Source organism: Temnothorax nylanderi, unplaced genomic scaffold, assembly GCF_030848795.1.
Source record: "Temnothorax nylanderi isolate EJ_2023f unplaced genomic scaffold, tnyl_v1.0 TNYL_tig0116_pilon, whole genome shotgun sequence".
Taxonomy (NCBI): domain Eukaryota; kingdom Metazoa; phylum Arthropoda; class Insecta; order Hymenoptera; family Formicidae; genus Temnothorax; species Temnothorax nylanderi.
This window is the reverse complement of record NW_027249178.1, coordinates 290,169-312,145: the sequence shown is the minus strand read 5'-3', so window position 1 is coordinate 312,145 and position 21,977 is coordinate 290,169. Positions and strand designations below refer to the sequence as shown.

The following is a 21,977-nucleotide window of genomic DNA, read 5'->3' as shown; positions in this document are numbered from 1 at the left end:
TTTTAAATTAAAATTAAACGTAACTTAACAATAACATACGAAAAAAATTATTTACAATTTTATTAAATACCATTTTAATTTGTGTAATTCATTAACTTATAGTAATAAATGACATTTATTAATTTATTAATCGTCTTTATTATCAATTTATTTTAACTTATTGATTTATAATTATTACGTTATCATTTCAGCACGTGTATACCGCGTTTTTCTTTGTGTCAATACATAGCATTCAGAACAGATACGTATGATGCTGATGCCTTCATCATCTAAAAAATAAAAGTTAGGAAATTAAGTTGATCTACAAACTATATTCATTCATAAAGGATATATGTCGCATCAGTATATACCCAAAATTAAATAAGTATAAATAAAATAAACTTGTCTATTTATAATTAAGTAATTCAAAGATTTTGAAGATTACACTTGTAAAAGTTTCGAATGACATATCCATCATTTTTCCTGCCGTAATCGTCAGTCGCTTTTGAGATCTCATTATTATGAATATTATAATTTTATTTTGACCTGACGGCATATCATACCACATCGTTTCGTATATTGCGTTAGCAATTAATTTACCCTGGAAACGATATAAGTAATGTCAAATGCAGCAGCGTTTTTTTAAATTTATGTCTTATTTATCCAACGTATTTATAGCACAGGTAAAGTTTCTTTCAAGAATATTGAAATATTCTTATTAGAAAGCAGTTATGTATTTCCATCACTATGTTGATATAATTATGTTATTAAAAGATTGTGTATATATGATTAACCATTTCTAATATTTACCTTCAAGCTAAGATATTCTCCGGCAAAGCAAAAGACAAAGGCTTCAATCATAATAACGAAGTAACCAGAAATAGTTTTCACAAACACGAAAATCCCAGTTTCATTATGAATAGACTAATTCAATAAATTATAAAAAGAAAATTGAATACATATGATATTAATAATCACCGAATATATATTACAATACTTACAATTATGATGACAAATCCTAGACAACAAATAACTAACGTATTCCAAACAACTTGCATTAATGCAATAAAGGAGAAAAGTGATTCGATGTTTTTGGAGAATGCAATAATTTTATTATGCCTCTCGATCAGCATTCCAAATAAAGGTACGGAAGATTCACAAAGAAGAGTAGATTTATTGTTAGATACATTTCTGATTTCATGACACATTATATCAATTTGTCCGCTTACGTGAAGTATCTAAAATAGACTTAAATTTAAAAAAAAATCATAATTACTACATATTAAAAACATTTATTTAAAAAAAAGATGTATTTTAAATGCAATTATACAATTGGATATATTATTTTTAAATAATATATTCAATAATCAAAAATTTGTTGTATAAAAATAATTGTAAATTTTTCTAACATTTCTGGCATTAATTATATATACTTTATAATTTTTTACAAAAAAAAGGTAACACTTTTCTAAAACAAAATTCTACAAACTACAAAAAATTTTAATGTAAGAGTATGTTTGTACATCTTTACATTACAACACATCAGATACATAAAAAATCATTAAGAAATTAATATGTACATATACGAATATAAGTTACCAATGTCAAGATTAATCCATTTAGAATAGCGATTATGCATGAATTTATCGTCACATGTAAAATTAATGTTGCAACGAGAAATTCAAACGTCGGCGATTGTTGAGTTTCAAAGGGCAAATATAGCTTTATAGGAAGCTGACGTAATGTGTCATTGTAATCTGCAGTTAGGAATACGGAATGAATTACGTAGTCGCCTAAGAGGTAAAGTACTGCAACAATCGCATTAAAACTCAATAAAGCATTAGAGATGAAATGCGATATATTCGCTTTGATTGTCATCATATACAAATGCTGATCGATATTGATGCACTCGCGCCAATCATTATCCATATCCACCAAAATTTTATGAAAAACTCTGCAATATGTTACTTTAATTCGTCATGTGTCTCAGATAGATGCGTTATTTATTTTCTTTCGTGAAACAACTGATATTATATGTTTTTTATTGTACAAATGTTGGAGCTAAGATTTTAATTATATTATGATTGCAGGGAGAATTAGATCAATAACAAGCGCTTAAAAATGGAGAGAGGTTCTTATTTCTTAAATACGGTTATAGAGCAAAGCTAAACCACTCCACACAGATATAATGTCTTACCGACGATGCACCCACAGACTGGTTATTTTAAACAACATCAAACTATAATCTAGAGTTACAATCAGACCGTCAACGAGATTTGACAATTCGCTCATCTTCAAATGATCAAGTACATACAAATATTGGAAGTACTGCATAATCAGCAGGCTCAACGTAAAACTCAGCCAATAAATGGTACCATATGAATCATTCGGCCACATGCCAAGAAATCGAAGGCCAACTCTCAGCGCTGGACTAACACTAGATGTGATTATCATTTGCAAATGATTTTAAAAACGTAAGAAAATAAAAATCAATTCCGTCACATTTGTTCTCTACTCTAGTTGAGAAGGAAATGAGGAGCACCGTCCGTTTCCCCAAGTGCATCCCCCACACGAGTGTGTCCCCACTTAAACACACTTGGATCAATCGCTATTATATGTCGCATATAGTACAACGATGAATCGAAAAAAACTCATTACTTTAATATCCCATAAACACTCTGATAATGTATACTCCGACCGTAAAGTAACATACGTAGATATTGTACTGCAGCTAAAGCAAAAAAAAAAAAGAAATGCTGCGCGACAGTTTCTTTTTGCAATCATTTTTCTTTGACAGTGCAATATTACAGACAAGAAATGGTCATGTTTGTCACATTTTCTACCATTCACGAGAATCATTAAATGCGCGACCATGGTGATTATACATATATTAGATATTCCATGCAAGGGAAAATAAATTGTGTTCATGCAACTAAACTTCTGGTCTTTGAAGAAATATGATGAGGGGAGAACAGAATTCTCTGGCTGGGGATATAATAACGAGTAATTTCCTTTAATAATTCAAAAAGTGTTATTGCAAGAAACTCGTTTAATTAAAAAATTTTAAAAGTAGTAGGAAGTTTACAATTGAGAATATTATAGACCTCTAGTTACAAATATATCCAACAAAATACACAAAATACGAACCCAGTATGCAATTTTCTAATAAAATTCAATGGCCGAAACGTCCAATAAAGTTTCCAGCTGTTTTAAAAAGTAAAAATATTATAGTAATAGCACACACGAGAAATAAAACAGTATTTGCACATACTTTTATATACAGTAATTTCAGTTTATGTAATTTTTTTACTCTTATTGAACAATTATTAACTTACACTTATTATATTAATAATTATTAATTTCTTATCAATGTATTTAACTTCTCTTTACTTTACGGTTTACGTTAACTACATGATGATTTCAGAAAATATATACTACGCGATTTTGTTGATGTTAATACATAGCGTTCAAAACTGATATAAATGATACTGACGCTTTCATAATCTAAAAAACACAAGTAAAACGTTATACATGTTAGATCTACAAATTATATTTATCTATACACATGTCGCAGCACATCGATCCAAAATTAAATAAGTAAAATAAATATATTTTTTAATAATTTGAAAATTTAAAAATGTACATTTGTAAAAGTTTCAAATGACATATCCATCATCTTTCCTGCCGTGATTGTCAGTCGTTTTTGTGATCTCAACAATATGAAAATTATAATTTTACTTTGACCTGACGGCATATCATACCACATCGTTTCGTATATTGCGTTAGCAATTAATTCACCCTGGAAACGATATAAGTAATGTCAAATGCAGCAGCGTTTTTTTAAATTTATGTCTTATTTATCCAACGTACTTATAGCACAGATAACGTTTCTTTCAAGAATATTGAAATATTCTTATTAGGAAGCAGTTATGTATTTCCATAACTATATTAATTATGTTATTAAGAGATTGTGTATATATGATTAACCATTTCTAATATTTACCTTCAAGCTAAGATATTCTCCGGCAAAGCAAAAGACAAAGGCTTCAATCATTACAGCGAAGTAACCAGAAATAGTTTTCACAAACACGAAAATCCCAGTTTTACTAGTAATAGACTAATTCAATAAATTATAAAAAGAAAATTGAATACATATGATATTAATCACCGAATATGTATTACAGTACTTACAAGTATGATGACAAATCCTAGACAACAAATAACTAATGTATTCCAAACAATTTGCATCAATGCAATAAAGGAGAAAAGTGATTCGATGTTCTTGGAAAATGCAATGATTTTATTATGCCTCTCGATCAGCATTCCAAATAAAGGTACGGAAGATTCACGAAAAAGAGTAGATTTATTGTTAGATACATTTCTGATTTCATGACAAATTATTTCAATTTGTCCGCTTGCGTGAAGTGTCTAAAATAGACTTAAATTAAAAAACAAATCATAATTACTACATATTAAAAACATTTATTTAAAAAGAAGATGTATTTTAAATGCAATTATACACAATTAGATATATTATTCTTAAATAATATATTCAATAATCACAAATATGTTGTATAAAAATAATTGTAAGTTTTTTTAACATTTCTGGCATTAATTATACTTTATAACTCTTTACAAAAAAAGGAGAACACTTCTCAAACGAAATTCTACAAACTATAAAAAATTTTAATGTAAGAGTATGTTTGCACGACTTTACGTTACAATACATCAGATACATAAAAAATCATTAAGAAATTAATATGTATATATACGAATATAAGTTACCAATGTCAAGATTAATCCATTTAGAATAGCGACTACGCATGAATGTATCGCCACATGTAAAATTAATGTTGCAGCGAGAAATTCAAACGTCGGCGATTGTTGAGTTTCAAAGGGCAAATATATCTTTAGAGGAAGTTGACGTAATGTGTCATTGTAATGTGTAGCTAGAAATACGGAATGAATTACGTCGCCTAAGGTGTAAAGTACCCCAGCAATCGCATTAAAACTCAATAAAGCACAAGAGATGAAATGCGATATATTCGCTTTGATTGTCATCATATACAAATGCTCATTGATATTGATGCACTCGCGCCAATCATTATCCATATCGGCCAGGATTTTATGAAAAACTCTGCAATATGTTACTTTAAATTCGTCATATGTCGCATTGTCAGATAGATGCGTTATTTATTTTTTTTTTTTTTTTCGTAAAACAACTACACGGAGAGAATTTTCTCTTAAAATTTACACTGAAATCATAATAGTTGTGGGACAACATGTACCACCAAGAATTTTATGCGAGCTATTCTGATCAATATCTACCATAATAAAAAATATTAATATCTATTACATTAAAATATAAAATATGTTTGATTAATTTTACTAAAATATATCTAGGAAATTTCAATAATTTTTTAAAATTTACCAATCTGCTTGGTAATTTTTATCACGTTGTTTGTGAAATGTCTTTTGTATATTTCAAAAATTCCTTGGTTGCCAAGTTGTCCCAAGTTTGTAGTGAATTTAAGGGTAAAATATAACAAAAAATTCTCTCCTTGTAATATTATATGTTTTAATGTTGGAGCTCAAATTTGAATAATATTATGATTGGGAAGAATTGGATCACTTAATAAGCGCAATAAGCGCTTAAAAATTTAGAGAGGTTTCTTATTTCTTAAATACGGTTATAAAGCAAAGCTAAACCACTCCACACAGATATAATATCTTACCGACGATGCACCCACAGACTGATTATTTTAAACAACGTCAAACTATAATCTAGAGTCTCAGTCAGACTGCCAACGAGATTTGAAAATTCGCTCATCTTCAAATGATCAAATACATACAAATATTGGAAGTACTGTATAATCAGCATGCTCAACGTAAAACTCAGCCAATAAATGGTACCATATGAATCATTCGGCCACATGCCAAGAAATCGGAGGCCAACTCTCAGCGCTGGACTAACACTAGATGTGATTATCATTTGCAAATGATTTTAAAAACGTAAGAAAATAAAAATCAGTTCCGGCACATTTGTTCTCTACTGTAGTTGCGAAGGAAATGAGGAGCACCGTCCGTTTCCCCAAGTGCATCCCCCACACGAGTGCGTCCCCACTCAAACACACTTGGATCAATCGCTATTATATGTCGCATATAGTACAACGATGAGTCGAAAAAAACTCATTACTTTAATATCCCATAAACACTCTGATAATGTATACACCGACCGTAAAGTAACATACATAGATATTGTACTGCAGCTAAAGTAAAAAAAAAAGAACTGCTGCGCGACAGTTCCTTTTTGCAATCATTTTTCTTTGATAGTGCAATATTACAGACAAGAAATGGTCATGTTTATCACATTTTCTACCATTCACGAGAATCATTAAATGCGCGACCATGGTGATTATACATATATTAGATATTCCATGCAAGGGAACATAAATTGTGTTCATGCAACTAAACTTCTGGTCTTTGAAGAAATATGATAAGGGGAGAACAGAATTCTCTGGCTGGGGATATAATAACGAGTAATTTCTTGTAATAATTCAAAAAGTGTTATTGCAAGAAACTCGTTTAACGAAAAAAATTTTTAAAGTAGGAAGTTTACAATTGAGGACATTATAGACGTCTATGTTACAAATATATCTAACAAAATACACAAAATACAAACCCAGTATGCAATTTTCTAATAAAATTCAATGGCCAAAACGCCCGATGAAGTTTCCAGCTGTTTTAAAAAGTAAAAATATCATAGTAATAGCACAAACGAAAAATAAAACAGTATTTACACATATTTTTATATACCAGTATTTTAAGTTTATGTAATTTCTTGACTCTTATTAAACAACTGTTAACTTACACTATATTAATTATTAATTTTTTATCAATATATTTAACTTCTCTTTACTTTACGGTAGTAAAGTTTACGTTAACTACGTGATGATTTCAGAAAATAGATACTACGCGATTTTGTTGATGTCAATACATAGCGTTCAAAACTGATATAAATGATACTGACGCTTTCATAATCTAAAAAACACAAGTAAAACGTTAGACATGTTAGATCTACAAATTATATTTATGTATACACATGTCGCAGCACATTGATCCAAAATTAAATAAGTAAAATAAATTTATATTTTAATAATTTGATAATTTAAAAATTTAAAAATTTACACTTGTAAAAGTTTCAAATGACATATCCATCATCTTCCCTGCCGTGATTGCCAGTCGTTTTTGTGATCTCAACAATATAAAAATTATAATTTTACTTTGATTTGACGGCATATTATACCATGGCGTTTCGTATGTTGCCCTAGCAATTAAATTGCCCTAGAAAATGATGCAAGTACTGTCAATATGCCATGATGCCAGCTTTTTTTATATTCATCAATATCCATTTCACTTATTTAAAAGAAAAAGATTTTTGCGGTATTTTTACCAATCGTGAAAATATTGTAGTAAATATATCAAAAATTCTTTACTATTCCGTTTCTATTTTTATTTAAATATTATAAAAAATTGTGTACTTATAATAAACTATTAATTAATAAATGTTATGTAATTTTTAAATACTATTATGGTATGGATACGTTGTCAGTACTTTTAAAGATTTTTATATGTTTGTAAAATAAATTTTCTTTTAAATAAGAAATATTTCTATTTAAATAAAATTGAATAGCTTAAATAATATTTTATATTGCATTGTAACATATTAATATATTTATATTTAACAATATCATATGTATCTATCATTATATTAGCGTAATTATATTCAAAAATTTATGGTAATTCATTTTTTTTCGAATACTTACTTTAAAACCAAGATATTCACCGGCAAAGCAAATGAAAAAGACTTCCATTATTATGGCAAAGTAACCAAATATGGTTTTTACTAACGCGAAAACACCAGTTTCATTATGAATAGACTAGTTCAATAAAAGAATAGACATACATAAAACATATAACAACAACTATTGCATATTTATTACAGTACTTACAATTACGATGATAAATCCTAGACAACAAATGACTAATGTACTCCAAACAACTTGCATTAACGCGACAAAGGAAAAAAGTTTTTCGATGTTCTCGGATAAAGAAAGAATTCTGTTATGCCTCTCGACCAATATTCCAAACGAAAATAGGGAGGATCCATACTGAAGAGTAGTCCTGGAAATATTTCTGAACTCTTCACATATTATATCAACTTGTCCGCTTACATGATGCACCTATAATATACTTAAATTTTTGCAAAAATTATAGTTATTACATGTATGTAAAAATAATTTTTATGTTTTTAATACATAGATACAATAAATGTAAAAATTTTACATAATGCATTTAATTTATATTATTTCACTGTAATATACTCTTGACGTTGACAATAAATTTCAAAATTTCTAATACAGAAATGTAACATGTATTTGTGTGCATCAGAAATGTAACAAAATTCTGCAAATTAATTAATGTAAAAATTCCATACAATAGCGTTCACGCTTATAAGTTTACAGAAACCGTTCTGTTACATAAAAATTAATAAAAACTGAAAATAACAAATATGCAATATAAATTACCAAAGTGAAGATTAATCCATTTAGAGTAGCCATTGACCATATTTGTAACATCGCATGTAAAAATAGTGATACAACGAGAAATTCAAACATTGGTGATTGTTGAGTTTCAAAGGGTAATTGTATCTTCATAGGAAGCTGCCGTAAAGTGACGTTATAATTTTCGGTTAGAAATATAAAACGAATTACGTAGTCGCCTAAGAAGTATAATATCCCAGTAATCGCATTAAAACTCAATAAACCGTTAGAGAAAGTATGCGATATGTTAGCTTTGATTGTCATTATATGTAAATGCTGATCGACGCTGATGCACTCGCGCCAGTCATTTTCTATATGCGCCAAAATTGTATGAAAGACTCTGCAATACGTTACATCAGTGTACGTTATTTTAGTCAGATTTTTATAAATATATAAATAATTAATATTTATTTTCTCGTTAAGATTAATTAATGTACAATATTTCAATGTTTGAAATATGATTTAGATGATGATATTAAGTCGGCCACTTTCAGTTGGAAAATAAGATTAAGAATTTATGCTAAGATACTAAAGAACAATCTTATTTCTCAAACATGGCGATTCAGCAAGGTTGAAATATAACGTAGTATATTAGTATTAGATTATCTTACCGACGATGTATCCACAGAATAACCAATTTCAGAAATGTCAAACTATAATATAAATTCACAATCAAACAGTCAACAAGATTTGACAACTCGCTGATCTTTAAATGATTAAATATGTACAAATATTGGAAGTATTGTATGACTAGTATACTCGACATAAAACTCAGCCAATAAATGACAGAATATGATACACCCGGCCAAAGGCCGAAAAATCGAAGACCAATTATCAGCGTCGGACTAACGGTACTTGTGATCATTGTGTGCAACTAATCTTAAATATATTTAGAAATAGAGATACTCAGTCTCAGCACATTTGTTCGGCACTCTAGTTCAGAAGGAAATAAGATTGCATGGTCCGTTTCTCCAAGTTCATCCCCACACGATGCGTCCCCACTCAGGAGAACACGGATCAATCGCTATTATACGTCGCGTAGTACAACGAGACAGAAGTTGAGACAGAACTCATTATTTGTATGCTCATTTTAAAATTTCATTAACAGTCTATGTCAGAAAAACATAAAGTGTATTTCAACCATGTAACATTTCCAAGAACAATGTATAGATATTGCAGAAGAAAAAACAGCTATCCATATGCTTCAACTACTTTTTTGCAAACTTGTCTCTTGGAAATATAATTCTATCGAAAAGAAGCAGATGTCCACCGTGTTTCCTGACAATCGCAACAATCATTAAACGCACGACAAAGCGATTGTAATTACATCAGGTATTCTAAACGAATGGAATTATATCGTATATTTCAACCTCCGATCTTTAAAGAAATACAGTGAAGGAAGAATAGCAAAACTCTGACTGGGACTGAATCGTATAATAACGAGTAATTACATTTTATAATTCAGGATAAGTTACTGTGCAAAACTTGATCATGAAATAAATTTCGATAATGAAAACTTTGCAAAGTAAAATAATATAAATGTTAAGTTAAATATATAATAATACAATAAGTAATAATATAATAAATGACATTAAAAATTTAATAAATGAAGTTATACAAATTGTATATGCCACATGACCGTTTAGTCCCTAGTAGAACGTCAATATAGTAACAAATTTCTGTTATGCATTCTGCAACTACATAACCTTTTTAATTGAACTTTTGATCTTTGAAGAAATATGATGACCGAAGGACAACTAAACTTTCTAACTGGGGATGTAATAACGAGTAATTTTTTTTTTTAATTTAGAAGGTGCTAAGCCTTGTGTCCACAATGCTAGAAATCGCTCCGAGATTTCGGACAAAGGAAGAATTAACCAATCATGTTTAAACAATTTGGCCAATTGACCAATGCAAGGCTTTATTACAAGAAACTCATTAATTGAAAAAAATTTTAAAAGTAGGATGTTTGCAATTGAGGATATTATAGACGTCTAGTACAAATGTAAGGAACAAAATGTACAAAATAAAAAATATAAACATAGTATACGATTTTCTAGGAAGTAGTCAGTGTCCGAAACGTTTGCATCTACGTATTTTTTTTATAAAGATAAAATATAATAGTAATAGCACACACGAGAAATAAAACAGTATTTGCACATACTTTTATATATTATACAGTAAGTTAAGTTTGTGTAATTCTTTGACTCTTAATTATTGAACAATTATTAACTTACAATATTATATTAATTGTTAATTTATTATCAATATATTTAACTTCTTTTTACTTTATGGTTTACATTAACTATGTGATATATATAATATCAGAAAATAGATACTACGCTATTTTGTTGATGTCAATACATAGCGTTCAAAACTGATATATATGATACTGACGCTTTCATAATCTAAAAAACATAAGTAAAATATTATACATGTTAGATCTACCAATTATATTTATCTATACACATATCGCAGCACATCCAAAATTAAATAAGTAAAATAAATTTATATTTTAATAATTTGAAATTTTAAAAATTTACACTTGTAAAAGTTTCAAATGACATATCCATCATCTTCCCTGCCGTGATTGCCAGTCGCTTTTGTGATCTCAACAATATAAATATTATAATTTTACTTTGATTTGACGGCAAATTATACCATGGCGTTTCGTATGTTGCCCTAGCAATTAAATTGCCCTAGAAAATGCAAATACTGTCAATATGCCAGCTTTTTTTATATTCATCATTATCCATTTTACTTATTTAAAAGAAAAAGATTTTTGCGGTATTTTTACCAATCGTGAAAATATTGTAGTAAATATATCAAAAATTTTTTACTATTCCGTTTCTTTTTTTATTTAAATATTATAAAAAGATGTGTGCTTATAATAAACTATTAAGTGATAAATATCTTATAATTTATAAATGTATATATTTTATTATGGCAGATATGTTTAGTACTTTCAAAGATTTTTATATGTTTGTAAAATAAATTTTCTTTTAAATAAGAAATATTTCTATTTAATTAAAATTGAGCTTAAATAATATTTTATATTACATTACAACATAATAATGTATTTTTATTCAAAAACAGCATCATACATATCTATTATTACGTCAGCGTAATTGTATTAAAAAATTTATGATTAATTATTTCTGAATACTTACTTTCAAACCAAGATATTCACCGGCAAAGCAAATGAAAAAGACTTCCATTATTATGGAAAAATAAGCAATCACGGTTTTCACTAACGCGAAAACACCAGTTTCATTATGAATTGACTAGTTCAATAAACGAAAAAGATAGACATACATAAAACATATATCAATGACTATTGTATATTTATTACAGTACTTACAAGTATAATAATGAATCCTAGACAACAAATAACTAGTGTATTCCAAACAACTTGCATTAGCGCAATGAAGGAGAAGAGTTCTTCGATGTTCTCGGAAAATGAAATAATTCTGTTGTGCCTCTCGACTAATACTCCAAATGAAGATAGGGAAGATCCATACAGAAGAGTAGTCCTGGAAATATTTCTGAACTCTTGACATATTATATCAACTTGTCCGCTTAGATGGAGCACCTATAATATACTTAAATTTTTGCAAAAATTATAATTATTGCATGTAAAAAAAATTTTGATGTTTTTAATACAAAGATAAAATAAATGTAAAAATTTTACATAATATATTTAATTTATATTATTTCACTGTAATATATACGCATAGTCTTGACGCTGACAATAGATTTCAAAATTTCTAATACAGTAGTGTAACAAATATTAGCAAGTGTTGTGTCATGTAACAAAATTCTGCAAATTTATTCGTGTAAAAATTCTATATAATAGCGTTTACGTTTATAAGTTTATGTAAATCGGTCTATATAAAAATGATTAAAAACTGAAAATAAGAAATATGCAATATGAGTTACCAAAGCAAAGATTAATCCATTTAGAATAGCCATCGACCATACTTGTAACATCGCGTGTAAAAATAGTGATACAACGAAACATTCAAACATCGGCGATTGTTGTGTTTCAAAAGGAAATTGTATCTTCATAGGAAGCTGCCGTAAAGTGGCGTTATAATCTTTGGTTAGAAATATAAAACGAATTACGTAGTCGCCTAAGAGATAAAATGCCGAAGCGATCGCATTAAAGCTCAATAAACTACTAGAGAAAAAATGTGATATGTTAGCTTTGATTGTCATTATATGTAAATGCTGATCAACGTTGATGCACTCTCGCCAGTCATTTTCCATATCCGCCAAAATTGTATGAAAAACTCTGCAATACGTTACATCAATACGGTATTTTTAGTCAGATTTTTATAAATATGTAAATAATTAATATTTATTTTTTCTTTAAGATTAATTAATGTTCTATATTCCAATGTTTGAAATTTGATTTAGACGATGATATTATAAGTCGGCCACTTCCAGTTGGAAAACAAGATTAAGAATTTATATAACGTAGTATATATTATCTTACCGACGATGTATCCACAGAATAACCAATTTCAGAAATGTCAAACTGTAAATTGAAGTCGTCATCAAACTGTCAACAAGATTTGTTAACTCGCTGGTCTTCAGATGATTAAATATGTACAGATATTGGAAGTATTGCATAATCAGCATAGTCGACATAAAACTTAGCCAATAAATGGTAGAATATGATACGCCCGGCCAAAAACCGAAAAATCGAAGACCAATTATCAGCGTCGGACTGACGGTACTCGTGATCATTATTTGCAAATATTCTTGAATACTTAGAAATAGAGATACTAGTATCAGCACATTTGTTCGGCACTCTAGTTCAGAAGGAAATAAGATGGCATAGTCTGTTTCTTCACGTTCATCCCCACACGATGCGTCCCCACACGGTGCATCCCCACTCAGGTGAACATGGATCAATCGCTATTATATGTCCCGTAGTACAACGAGACAAAAACCGAGACCGAACTCATTATTTGTATGCTCATTTTAAAATTTCATTAACAGTCTATGTCAGAAAAACTTAAAGTGCATTTCAACCATGTAACATTTCCAAGAACATTGTATAGATATTGCAGAAGAAAAAACAGCTATCTATATGCTCCAACTACTTTTTTGCAACCTTGTCTCTCGGAAATATAATTCTATCGAAAAGAAACAAATGTTCACCATGTTTCCTGCCAATCGCAAAAATCATTAAACGCACGACAAAGCAATTGTAATTACATTAGGTATTCTAAACGAATGGAATTATATTGTATATTTCAACCTCTGATCTTTAAAGAAATACAGTGAAGGAAGAATAATAGCAAAACTCTGACTGGGACTGAATCGTATAATAACGAGTAATTATATTTAATGATTCAGGATAAGTTACTGTGCAAGACTTGGTTATGAAATAAATTTCGATAATGAAAAGTTTGCAATGTAAAATAATATAAATATTAAGTTAAATATATAATAATACAATAAAGAATGATATTAAAATATTAATAAATAAAATTATACAAACTGTATATGCCATGACCCTTTAGTCTCTAGTAGAACGTCAATATAGTAACAAATTTCTTTTGTGCACTCTGCAACTACATAACCTTTTTAATTAAACTTCTGATCTTTGAAGAAATATGATGAGCGGAGGACAACTGAACTTTCTAACTGGGGATGTAATAATGGGTAATTTTTTTTTTAATTCAAGAAGTGTTAAGCCTTATGTCCACGATGCTAGAAATCGCTCCGAGATCTCGGACAGAGACAGAACTGACCAATCACATTTAAACAATTTGGCTGATTGACCAATCCAATTGATTAATTCTTTCTCCGTCCGAGATCTCGGAGCAATTTCTAGCACAGTGGACACAAGGCTTTATTGCAAGAAACTCGTTTGTTGAAAACAATTTTTAAAGTAGGATATTTGCAATTGAGGATATTACGTCTAGTACGAATGTAAGCAACAAAATATACAAAATAAGAAATATAAACAAAGTATGCGACTTTTTAGGAAAAAGTCAATGTCCGAAACGTTTGCATCTACGTATCTTTTATACGAAGATAAAATATAATAATAATAGCATACGCGAGAAATAAAACATTATTTGCACATAAACACTTTTATACATAGTAATTTAAATTTGTGTAATTTTTAACTCTTTATTATTAAACAACAATTAGTAACCAACAATATTTATTTAATTATTAATTTATTTTCAATATTTCTAACTTATTTCAACTTTGCGGCTTACTTTAACTACGTAATATACTTTTAGAAAATAGATACTGCGTGATTTTGTTCATATCATAACATAGCATACAAAACTGATACATATGATACTGACGCTTTCATAATCTAAAAAAACACAAGTAATAAATATTATATGTATAAGTTAAATCTGTAAATTATATTTATCTATAAAGACACATGTCGTAGCAGTTTCAAAATTAATTCAGTAAAATAAAGTCTCTTAATAAATAGATGATTGAAAAATGTTTTAAATTACACTTGTAAAGGTTTCGAACGACATATCCATCATTTTTCCCGCCGTGATTGCCAGTCGCTTTTGTGATTTCATCAATATAAATATTATAATTTTATTTTGTTTTGACGGCATATCATACCATGGCGTCTCGTATGTTGCTCTGGCAATTGATTTGCCCTAAAAAATGATGCAAATACTATCAAATATAATGGCTTTTTTTATATTCGTTTTCATCCGTTTAACTTTTTTAAAAAGATTTCTCCAGTATTATTACCGATATCGAGAAAATATTGTAGTAACATTATTATAAATTCTTTACTGATTCCATTACTCTTTTTATTTAAGAATTATAAGAAATTTATTTGTATTTACAATAAACTATTAAGTGATAAATATCTTATAATACATAAATGTATATGTTTTATTATGGCAGATATGTTGTTAGTACTTTAAAAGATATTTACATGTTTGTAAAATAAATCTTTTTTAAAATAAAAAACATTTCTATTTACTTAAAATTGATTAGCTTAAATAATATTTTATATTGCATTGCAACATATTAATATATTTTTATTTAAACACAATGGCATAAATTTCTATCATTAAATCAGCGTAAACGTATTCAAAACTTTATGATTAATCACTCTTCCGAATACTTACTTTAAAGCTAAGATATTCACCGGCAAAGCAAATAATAAAGGCCTCCATTGTTATAGCCAAATAAGCAATCATAGTTTTCATTAACGCAAAAACACCAGTTTCGTTATGAATTGACTAGTTCAATAAACGACAAAGATAGAAATACATGAAATATATAACAACATCTATTGTATATTTATTACAGTACTTACAAGTATAATAATAAATCCTAGACAACAAATAACTAGTGTATTCCAAACAACTTGCATTAGCGCAATGAAGGAGAAGAGTTCTTCGATGTTCTCGGAAAATGAAATAATTCTGTTATGCCTCTCGACCAATATTCCAAACGAAGATAGGGAAGATCCATACAGAAGAGTAGTCCTGGAAATATTTCTGAACTCTTGACATATTACATCAACTTGTCCGCTTACATGGTGCACCTATAATATACTTAAATTTTTGCAAAAATTATAGTTATTACATGTATGTAAAAATAATATTTATGTTTTCAATACATAGATACAATAAATGTAAAAATTTTACATAATATATATTTAATTTATATTATTTCATAGTAATCTATATATGGAGGGATTAAAGCCATAGTGGTGTAAGTCAATTTTTTTGACCACTTTTTTTTCTTCTTTTTTCAACATATCTGCATGTGTAGACTGCATCTATGAACTTAACTCGATAGGTAAAAAAAAGTGACTTACACCACTATGGCTTTAACCCCTCCATATATATATGTGTGTGTGTATATATATATACTCTTGACGCTGACAATAAATTTCAAAATTTCTAATACAAAAATGTAACATGTATTTGTGTGCGTTGTGTCACGCGTAACAAAATTCTGCAAATTAATGAATATAAAATTTCCATGGAATAATGTTTACGCTTAAGTTTATATGTAAATTGTTCTATTGCGTAAAAAATTAATAAAAACTGAAAATAACAAATATCCAATATGAAGTACCAAAGTAATGATCAATCCATTTAGAATAGCGATCGACCATACTTGTAACATCCCATGTAAAAATGTTGATACAACAAAAAATTCAAATATCGGCGATTGTTGAGTTTCAAAGGGAAATTGTATCTTTATAGGAAGCTGCCGTATAGTAACGTTGTAATCTTCGGTTGGAAATATAAAACGAACTACGTCATCGCCTAAGAGGTAAAGTGCCGAACCGATCGTATTAATGCTTAACAAGACGTTCGAGCAGAAATGTGATACGTTAGCTTTGATTGTCATTATATGTAAATGCTGATCGACGTTGATGCACTCGCGCCAGTCATTATCCATATCCACCAAAATTTTATGAAGAACTCTGCAATACGTTGCTTCAATACGTTATTTTAGTCAGATTCTTATAAATATAAATAATATTTATTTTCTTCTTGAAATTAATGTTGTATATTCCAATGTTTCGAATAAGATTTAGATAATAATATTCAGTCGGCTATTCTAGTTAGGAAAAACAGGATTACGAATTTATGTTAAGAAACTAAAGGGCAATCTTATTTCTCGAACACGGCGATTTAGCAAGATTGAAATATAACGTAGTATATTACATTATCTTACCGCCGATGTATCCACAGACCAATCAATTTCAGAAATGTCAAGCTGTAAACTAAAGTCACCATCAAACTGTCAACAAAATTTGTTAACTCGCTGATCTTCAGATGAGTGAATATGTACAAATATTGGAAGTACTGTATAATCAGCATGCTCGACATAAAGCTCAGCCAATGAATGGTAGAATATGATACACCCGGCCAAAAACCGAAGAATCGAAGACCAATTATCAGCATCGGGCTAACGGTACTCGTAATCACCATTTGCAAATAATTTTGAATATATTTAGAAATAGAGATATTAGTCTCAGCACATTTGTTCGGTACTCTAGTTCAGAAGGAAATAAGATTGCATGGTCCGTCTCTCCAAGTCCATCCCCACACGGTGCATCCCCACTCAGGTGAATATGGATCAATCGCTATTATATGTCGCGTAATACAATGAGATAGAAGCCGAGACAGAACTCATTATTTGTACGCACATTTTAAAATTTTATTAACAGTCTATGTCAGAAAGACATGAAGTGTATTTCAACCATGACGTTACAGAGACATATTGCATACATATCGTAGAAGAAGAAAACAGCTATCCATGCTTTAACTACGTTTTTTTTTTTGCAACCTTGTCTCTTGGAAATATAATTCCATCGAAAAAAGATAAATGTCGCATTTCCTACTACCAATTGCGAAAATCGTTAAACGCACGACAAAGCAATGGTAATTACACATTAGGTATTCTACACGAATGGAATTATATCGTGCAGTTCAACCGCTGATCTCTAAAGAAATACAGTGAAAGAAGAATAGCAAAACTCTGACTGGGACTGAATCGTATAATAACGAGTAATTACTTTTAATGTTTCAAGAAATGTTACTGTGCAAGACTTGATTATGAAATATATTTCGATAATAAAAAGTTTTCAATTGGAAATATTATAATGTGTTAAGTAAAAAATACAAAAATACAATAAAAAATAACATAAAAAATACAATAGATAAGTCTACATAAACTGTATACGTATGCCATATAATCTTTTAAATCTTTAACACACTCTGCAGCTATATACCTTTTCAAGTAAGAATGTAAATTATAATAATAATATATAAGAAACAAAAATTTATTTTTAGTTACATAAGTTGCTTTCTTTTAACATGTGCATAGTTATATTAAATGGTAATTACTAACTTGCTAACAACTTCTTTTAATAAACATTTTAATTTGTTGTTTATATTTTTTAATTTATTTTATTTTAATTTATACTTTATATTAATTATGTTATAACTTCAGAAAATACTTGCGTTTATTGTGTCAATATATAGCATTTAAGACGGATATATAAGACACTGATGCTTTCATGATCTACAACAATAAATAGTTAGGAATTAAATTTAGTTTATAAATTATTTTTATGCATAAAAAATGTTTCAGAATATCCCAAAATTAACTATAAGGAGAATAAAGTTGTTTTTTAATAAGAAGTCCAAATTGTTTGAAAAATTACATTTGTAAAAGATTCAAATGACATATCCATCATGTTTCCTGCCGTAATCGTCAGTTGCTTCTGAGATCTCATTAATATAAATATTATAATTTTACCCGCATTTGATGGCATATTATACCACAGCGTTTCATACGTTGCATTTGCAATTAATTTGCTCTAAAGAATAATGTAAGTTGTGTTAAGTACATTAGCTCCTTTATTAGTATTTAATAAATTTGTTGAAAATCAATAAATTAACACAGAACATTTTTTCTAGTTTTAACACCAACATTACAAAAATATTATAATATAATTTATATTAGAAATGTTTCATTTAATTTATGTCTATTGTTATTTTTAAAATATAAAAATTGTTTACGCATAATAAACAATTAATTAATGACACAAACATACTACAATATATAAAATATGTTTTAAAGAGATGTGTGATTATTATAATATTATAATGTTAAGATAAATTTATAAAATAACAAACATTTTTATTTAAAATTTTTTTTATGTTATTACTTAATTTGTTTATGTATTATAATACATTAAAATATCTTTATTAGAAAACAATGTCATGCACTTGCATTATTAAGAGAGCACAACTATATTGTGTTAAACAATTGTGTGTCTATAATTAACTGTTTCTGAATACTTACCTTGAAACTAAGATGTTCTCCGGCAAAGCAAATGACAAAGACGTCAATCAATATGACACAGTAACCAAACACAGTTTTCACGAATACAAATGTATCGGCTTCATTATGGATAGACTAAATCAAAGAACAACAGAAATAGAAATAAATAATTTATACGATATCAATCATCATACATGAATTACAGTACTTACAATTATGACGATAAATCCTAGGCAACAAATAACTAATGTATTCCAAACAACTTGCATTAACGCGATAAAGGAGAAGAGTTTTTCCATGTTCTCGGAAAATAAAATAATTCTGTTATGCCTCTCGACTAGTATTCCAAATGAAGGTAGGGAACATAGAAAAGTATTCCTGGAAATATTTCTGAACTCTTGACATATTATATCAATTTGTCCGCTTACATGTAGCACCTAAAATATACTTATATTTTCTTTTAAATCTCAGTCATATATAAAAAATATTATTATTGTAAAGAATATGTTTTTCTAGTCAGATATACATATATATATATATATATAGCGTGATAATTCTTACGTAATGTATAATATACTGTAATTTGACTTCGAAATATCTTTAACACTGGCATTAGTTATAACTTAAAATTTGTAAAGGAGAATTTGTAAAGCAGTTTATATATTATAAAACTTTACAATTTATTTAAATTTGGATATAAAAACGTCCACAGTTACAATTTTGCGTTATAAATTGTTCCAGTACGAAAATATTGACGCAAAATATAAATTACCAAAGTAAAAATTAGTCCATTAAAAATAGATACTGTGAATGTGTGTAACATTATGTGTAAAAATAACGTCACAACAAGAAACTCGAACATCGGCGACTGTTGACTATCAAAAGGCAATTGTATTTTTATAGGAAGCTGCCTTAAAGTGTCATTGTAATCTGCAGTTAAGAATACGGAACGAACTACGTAATCGCCTAAGAAGTACAATACGGCGGCGATCGCATTAAAGCTAAATATAGCATTAGTAATGGAGTGCGACATATTAGCTTTGATTGTCATCACATGCAAATGCTGATTTATATTGATGCACTCGCGCCAGTCATTATCTATAGTAGCAAGGATTTCATGAAAGACTCTGCAATATATTATTATTATTATTCGTCTTAGATAGAAATATCACACTTTTGTTCCTAGAAATACCGATGTTACCTATATGTACTAATATTGAATTAATATTTATATAATGTTATTATTTCTCATTTTTATTTATCAAAAATTGGATCAACTATATGTATTAAAAAACTGAGAAAAAATCTTGTATTTCGGCAAATCTTTGTTCTCTGACGAGTATGACTATTGAGCAAAGTTGTACTATTATGCAGTGTGACATTGCATCTTACCGACGAGACATCCACAAACTGGTATATTTAAGTAAAGTCAAACTGTAATCTAAAGTCAAAGGCAAGCTATCGACAAGATTCGAAAGCTCGCTCATCTTAAAATGATCACAAATATACAAATACTGGAAGCACTGTATAATCAGCATGCTGGACATAAAACTCAACCAATAAATAGTAGAATACGGTACGTCCGGCCACATGCCAACAAATTGAAGACCCATTTTCAGCGTCGGGCTAACGGTACTCGTGATCACCATTTGCAAATAATTTAGAAACTATTCAAAAATAGAAATTAACCTCGTCACATTTGTTCGGTACTCTGGTTCAGAAAGAAATAAAATTGCATGATCCGATCCTCCCCACACAGTTCATCCCCACACAGTGCATCCCCACTCAGGTGAGCATGGATCAATCGCTATTATACTTTGCGTAGTATAATGGTCAGTCGAGACAGAACTCATTATATGAATAAATATCCAATGCTTTCACTAACAGTCTACATCGGAAGCAAAACGTGTACTTCGATCATGAAGTAACAGAGACGTATAGATAAAATTACGGAAAGAAAAGAATAATTTTTCATGCATTAGTTTTTTACGATTTATTTTCTCGGAAATAAGTCTGCACCGCAACAGATGCCCATCGCGTTTCACAGCAATCGTGGAAATCATTAAACGCGCGACAGGACAACGGTAATTACACATTAAGTATTCTAAACAAATGGAATTAAATTGTGTTCTTACTGTTCAATTTCTGTTTTCTAAAGAAATAAAGTGTGAGAGGAGAATAATAAAACTCTCGGACTAAGGTCGAATCGTATAATGACGAGTAATTCTTTTCAACAATTTAGAAAATGTTATTGTGCAATGTACTCGCTTATGGAATATATTCCAGTAATAAGAAGTTTGCTATGGGAGATATTGTAGACGTTTAGTTACAAATACACGCAATGAAATGTATCTATACGTACCTCACTCTATATATATATATATATATATATATATATATGACTTTCTAATATAAAAATGCAATGACTTAAACTTTCGATGCACTCCGCAGTTATATATCATTTTTTAGTAAAAGTATACAATTAATAATGATACCAAAAAAATGCAGAAAAATTATTTTACATTTATATTAAATTTAATTTTAATTTGTAAAATTTATATATTTTACAAT

The 21,977-nt window shown here is 28.7% G+C and overlaps 6 protein-coding genes across 6 annotated transcripts; all 6 read right to left on the bottom strand.

The window, feature by feature from the left end:
• Positions 1 to 45: 45 nt before the first annotated feature.
• On the bottom strand, positions 46 to 2,510 carry LOC139776295 (odorant receptor 13a-like). The gene is made up of 6 exons (XM_071712867.1): positions 2,177 to 2,510; positions 1,579 to 1,933; positions 981 to 1,217; positions 790 to 903; positions 425 to 580; positions 46 to 269 (listed from the first exon to the last, which is right to left on the bottom strand). The coding sequence occupies exons 1-6, from the start codon at positions 2,431 to 2,433 to the stop codon at positions 219 to 221; spliced, it is 1,170 nt and encodes a 389-aa protein (XP_071568968.1). The 5' UTR covers positions 2,434 to 2,510; the 3' UTR covers positions 46 to 218.
• A 922-nt stretch (positions 2,511 to 3,432) lies between these two features.
• LOC139776294 (odorant receptor 10-like) lies at positions 3,433 to 6,036 on the bottom strand. The gene is made up of 6 exons (XM_071712866.1): positions 5,715 to 6,036; positions 4,765 to 5,116; positions 4,171 to 4,407; positions 3,983 to 4,096; positions 3,623 to 3,778; positions 3,433 to 3,483 (listed from the first exon to the last, which is right to left on the bottom strand). Exons 1-6 carry the CDS (start codon positions 5,969 to 5,971, stop codon positions 3,433 to 3,435), a joined length of 1,167 nt encoding a protein of 388 aa, XP_071568967.1. The 5' UTR covers positions 5,972 to 6,036.
• A 933-nt stretch (positions 6,037 to 6,969) lies between these two features.
• LOC139776255 (odorant receptor 22c-like) lies at positions 6,970 to 9,447 on the bottom strand. The gene is made up of 6 exons (XM_071712808.1): positions 9,194 to 9,447; positions 8,568 to 8,922; positions 7,992 to 8,222; positions 7,806 to 7,919; positions 7,168 to 7,323; positions 6,970 to 7,020 (listed from the first exon to the last, which is right to left on the bottom strand). The coding sequence occupies exons 1-6, from the start codon at positions 9,445 to 9,447 to the stop codon at positions 6,970 to 6,972; spliced, it is 1,161 nt and encodes a 386-aa protein (XP_071568909.1).
• Positions 9,448 to 10,823: 1,376 nt separating this feature from the next.
• Positions 10,824 to 13,495, bottom strand: LOC139776343 (odorant receptor 13a-like). The gene is made up of 6 exons (XM_071712915.1): positions 13,081 to 13,495; positions 12,522 to 12,876; positions 11,944 to 12,174; positions 11,753 to 11,866; positions 11,126 to 11,281; positions 10,824 to 10,990 (listed from the first exon to the last, which is right to left on the bottom strand). The coding sequence occupies exons 1-6, from the start codon at positions 13,332 to 13,334 to the stop codon at positions 10,940 to 10,942; spliced, it is 1,161 nt and encodes a 386-aa protein (XP_071569016.1). The 5' UTR covers positions 13,335 to 13,495; the 3' UTR covers positions 10,824 to 10,939.
• Positions 13,496 to 14,825: 1,330 nt separating this feature from the next.
• On the bottom strand, positions 14,826 to 18,343 carry LOC139776301 (odorant receptor 22c-like). Its single transcript, XM_071712874.1, has 6 exons — positions 17,289 to 18,343; positions 16,680 to 17,034; positions 15,910 to 16,140; positions 15,719 to 15,832; positions 15,080 to 15,235; positions 14,826 to 14,928 (listed from the first exon to the last, which is right to left on the bottom strand). The coding sequence occupies exons 1-6, from the start codon at positions 17,543 to 17,545 to the stop codon at positions 14,878 to 14,880; spliced, it is 1,164 nt and encodes a 387-aa protein (XP_071568975.1). The 5' UTR covers positions 17,546 to 18,343; the 3' UTR covers positions 14,826 to 14,877.
• Positions 18,344 to 18,511: 168 nt separating this feature from the next.
• LOC139776332 (odorant receptor 22c-like) lies at positions 18,512 to 21,081 on the bottom strand. The gene is made up of 6 exons (XM_071712903.1): positions 20,799 to 21,081; positions 20,179 to 20,533; positions 19,619 to 19,843; positions 19,428 to 19,541; positions 18,784 to 18,939; positions 18,512 to 18,641 (listed from the first exon to the last, which is right to left on the bottom strand). The coding sequence occupies exons 1-6, from the start codon at positions 21,053 to 21,055 to the stop codon at positions 18,591 to 18,593; spliced, it is 1,158 nt and encodes a 385-aa protein (XP_071569004.1). The 5' UTR covers positions 21,056 to 21,081; the 3' UTR covers positions 18,512 to 18,590.
• Between the last annotated feature and the right edge of the window lie 896 nt (positions 21,082 to 21,977).

Bases quoted from the DNA above. Each gene is read 5' to 3' on its own strand.
- LOC139776332 (XM_071712903.1), bottom strand. From the start codon at position 21,055: ATGGTGATCACGAGTACCGTTAGCCCGACGCTGAAAATGGGTCTTCAA. The intron at 20,534-20,798 runs GTAAGATGCAAT...AATATATTGCAG, and splicing joins AGTTTGTGGATGTCTCGTCG to AGTCTTTCATGAAATCCTTG. The intron at 18,940-19,427 runs GTAAGTATTCAG...ATTATTCTTTAG, and splicing joins GAGAACATCTTAGTTTCAAG to AGCAAATTAATTGCAAATGC.
- LOC139776343 (XM_071712915.1), bottom strand. From the start codon at position 13,334: ATGATCACGAGTACCGTCAGTCCGACGCTGATAATTGGTCTTCGATTT. The intron at 12,877-13,080 runs GTAAGATAATAT...AACGTATTGCAG, and splicing joins ATTCTGTGGATACATCGTCG to AGTTTTTCATACAATTTTGG. The intron at 12,175-12,521 runs GTAACTCATATT...AGTATATTATAG, and splicing joins ATGGATTAATCTTTGCTTTG to GTGCTCCATCTAAGCGGACA.
- LOC139776295 (XM_071712867.1), bottom strand. From the start codon at position 2,433: ATGATAATCACATCTAGTGTTAGTCCAGCGCTGAGAGTTGGCCTTCGA. The intron at 904-980 runs GTAAGTATTGTA...TTATTGAATTAG, and splicing joins TAGGATTTGTCATCATAATT to TCTATTCATAATGAAACTGG. The intron at 581-789 runs GTAAATATTAGA...TATCGTTTCCAG, and splicing joins GAGAATATCTTAGCTTGAAG to GGTAAATTAATTGCTAACGC.
- LOC139776301 (XM_071712874.1), bottom strand. From the start codon at position 17,545: ATGGTGATTACGAGTACCGTTAGCCCGATGCTGATAATTGGTCTTCGA. The intron at 16,141-16,679 runs GTACTTCATATT...AGTATATTATAG, and splicing joins ATGGATTGATCATTACTTTG to GTGCACCATGTAAGCGGACA. The intron at 15,833-15,909 runs GTAAGTACTGTA...TTATTGAACTAG, and splicing joins TAGGATTTATTATTATACTT to TCAATTCATAACGAAACTGG.
- LOC139776294 (XM_071712866.1), bottom strand. From the start codon at position 5,971: ATGATAATCACATCTAGTGTTAGTCCAGCGCTGAGAGTTGGCCTCCGA. The intron at 4,408-4,764 runs GTAACTTATATT...AGTCTATTTTAG, and splicing joins ATGGATTAATCTTGACATTG to ACACTTCACGCAAGCGGACA. The intron at 3,779-3,982 runs GTAAATATTAGA...TATCGTTTCCAG, and splicing joins GAGAATATCTTAGCTTGAAG to GGTGAATTAATTGCTAACGC.
- LOC139776255 (XM_071712808.1), bottom strand. From the start codon at position 9,447: ATGATCACAAGTACCGTTAGTCCGACGCTGATAATTGGTCTTCGATTT. The intron at 8,223-8,567 runs GTAATTTATATT...AGTATATTATAG, and splicing joins ATGGATTAATCTTCACTTTG to GTGCATCATGTAAGCGGACA. The intron at 7,920-7,991 runs GTAAGTACTGTA...TTATTGAACTAG, and splicing joins TAGGATTTATCATCGTAATT to TCTATTCATAATGAAACTGG.